General features: G+C 49.2%; 1 protein-coding gene across 1 annotated transcript in view; it reads left to right on the forward strand.

Moving 5' to 3' along the window:
* Positions 1-1,967, forward strand: part of LOC106811534 (brachyury protein homolog 1-like) — a gene marked incomplete in the record, with an annotated part of 9,181 nt that overhangs the window by 5,548 nt on the left and 1,666 nt on the right. Inside the window, 1 exon segment of the mRNA XM_014815197.1 lies at positions 832-1,014. Coding sequence (XP_014670683.1) covers positions 832-1,014 — 183 coding nt within the window.

Below are 1,967 nucleotides of genomic sequence, written 5' to 3' on the forward strand. Positions count from 1 at the left end.
CACACACACACACACACACACACACACACACACACACACACACACACACACACACACACACACACACACACACGCACACGCACGCACCGATGTACTTATTAAACTCTAAAACACTAGTTTGTCGGAGTCCGAGCGGTGCACGTTGTGGCGCATTGTTTCATCGCGGGTGAAGGCGGAAGAGATGCGGTGATGAAAGTTGCGTTTATTGCACCGTATTGTTTGCATCGGGCTGCGCATGACAGGTGCAAAACACGGAGACGCCGCCTCCGCCGCCTCACCCGCGCATGCAGCAGACGATTCGAGCTCATATAACGACCGCGAAGCATATTTTGCGTAGATGCAAGAAATTCGATATTTGATGTCTTCCGCGTGGGACGGAAGCGATTGTTTTTTATATCGTTGTTTTTTGCATCGGTTGAATGTATTGCCGGACCAGCGGTCCTTTATGGCCGGACGCTGGTCACGCCCCCCGCCGCAGCGGAATCACCGCTCGATAGCATAAAACAGTCAAACAGTAAATAACCAGAAACGAGAAAGAAATGGGAACACGGGCCGAAGCGCGTGCGTTTACGAGCTCTCAAATCTACGTCTAAATATAATATATCGTGGCCTTTTTTCAATTGGCGTAACGTCGATGCTCGCAAGTTGTGACGACTATTGAACTTCGCACTTGAAACGACACATGGCGTGGCATCTACAACAATAATTTACCGTAAACTAAATTGAAACAAGAACTACATTTTGCATGTCGTAGCGAAATTAATATATTAAATAATATTTATTTTTTAAAACATGATTTATATATTTATTATACTGTATATTTTTTTGCAGATGGCGGATGGTTTATTCCTCCCGGTGGCGCCCTCTGTCCGCCTCCTGCACATCACCCGTTGCAGACGAGCCACAACCCACTCGGTCTGTCCGTGAATGCTTACTGCGACAGAAACCGCACGTACGGCAGTCATCGAACGGGTCCATACGCCCGCCCCCAGCGTAGCAACTCACCTGTCTACGGTAAGCAAGCACGATGGTGGTCCGATGAACAGATCATATACATACGCGATGGTTGATCTAATAGCTGTGATATGACGGTTTGCGTTTTACGGCGTGCAATTATGCGCGATTACCCAGAAAACTGCTGACAATGTTCAAGAACGTTCTTGTGTTGTGCAAGCAGCGGTAAAATGCGGTTAAATCGGGAAACGCGTATCACATTATCGGAGCCATTAAGTAGGGGTTATACGAGCAACGCATATTACAGTCCTGTTTCGATTTCGATACAGAGTAAGCGCAAATGCGCACGCATGCGCGTACACGCCGCGCACGTATACACGCCGCAAGCATTGTAGCAGCACAGCAAGTTACGATGTATCAATGACGCACGCATGCGCGTACACACCGCGTGCATTGTGGCAGCACAGCAAGTTACGATGTATCGATGACGCACGCATGCGCGTACACACCGCGCGCATTGTGGCAGCACAGCAAGTTACGATGTATCGATGACGCACCCATTGCACGGCGCGGCTTTATGTGACGCGATTATGTTCTTTGTTCAGTCATTAAGCGAGCAATAACACGCACAGCGTAGCTACGCGCCTGCTCGTAGAACAAACGCAACGTAACTGTGCAAATATGCCGTTAATCGTATGCCGCGATCAAAGAACGCTGTTCCAACATAGGACGACATTTCCCGCGGACGATAGCAAAGGGGAAGGTGGGTGGTGATGGCTGGCTACCTCATCCCCTCAGAGCATACTGAACAATAAACTATAGGATGCGCGCAGTAGACGGCGTGAGGGTATAGGAACGGGTCACATTCCTCACACTGTGCTTATGCACCGATTTGCCACACACACACACACACACACACACACACACACACACACACACACACACACACACACACACACACACACACACACACACACACACACACACACACACACACACACACACACACACAC

This window comes from Priapulus caudatus, unplaced genomic scaffold, assembly GCF_000485595.1.
Source record: "Priapulus caudatus unplaced genomic scaffold, Priapulus_caudatus-5.0.1 Scaffold548, whole genome shotgun sequence".
In the NCBI taxonomy this organism is placed as follows: domain Eukaryota; kingdom Metazoa; phylum Priapulida; class Priapulimorpha; order Priapulimorphida; family Priapulidae; genus Priapulus; species Priapulus caudatus.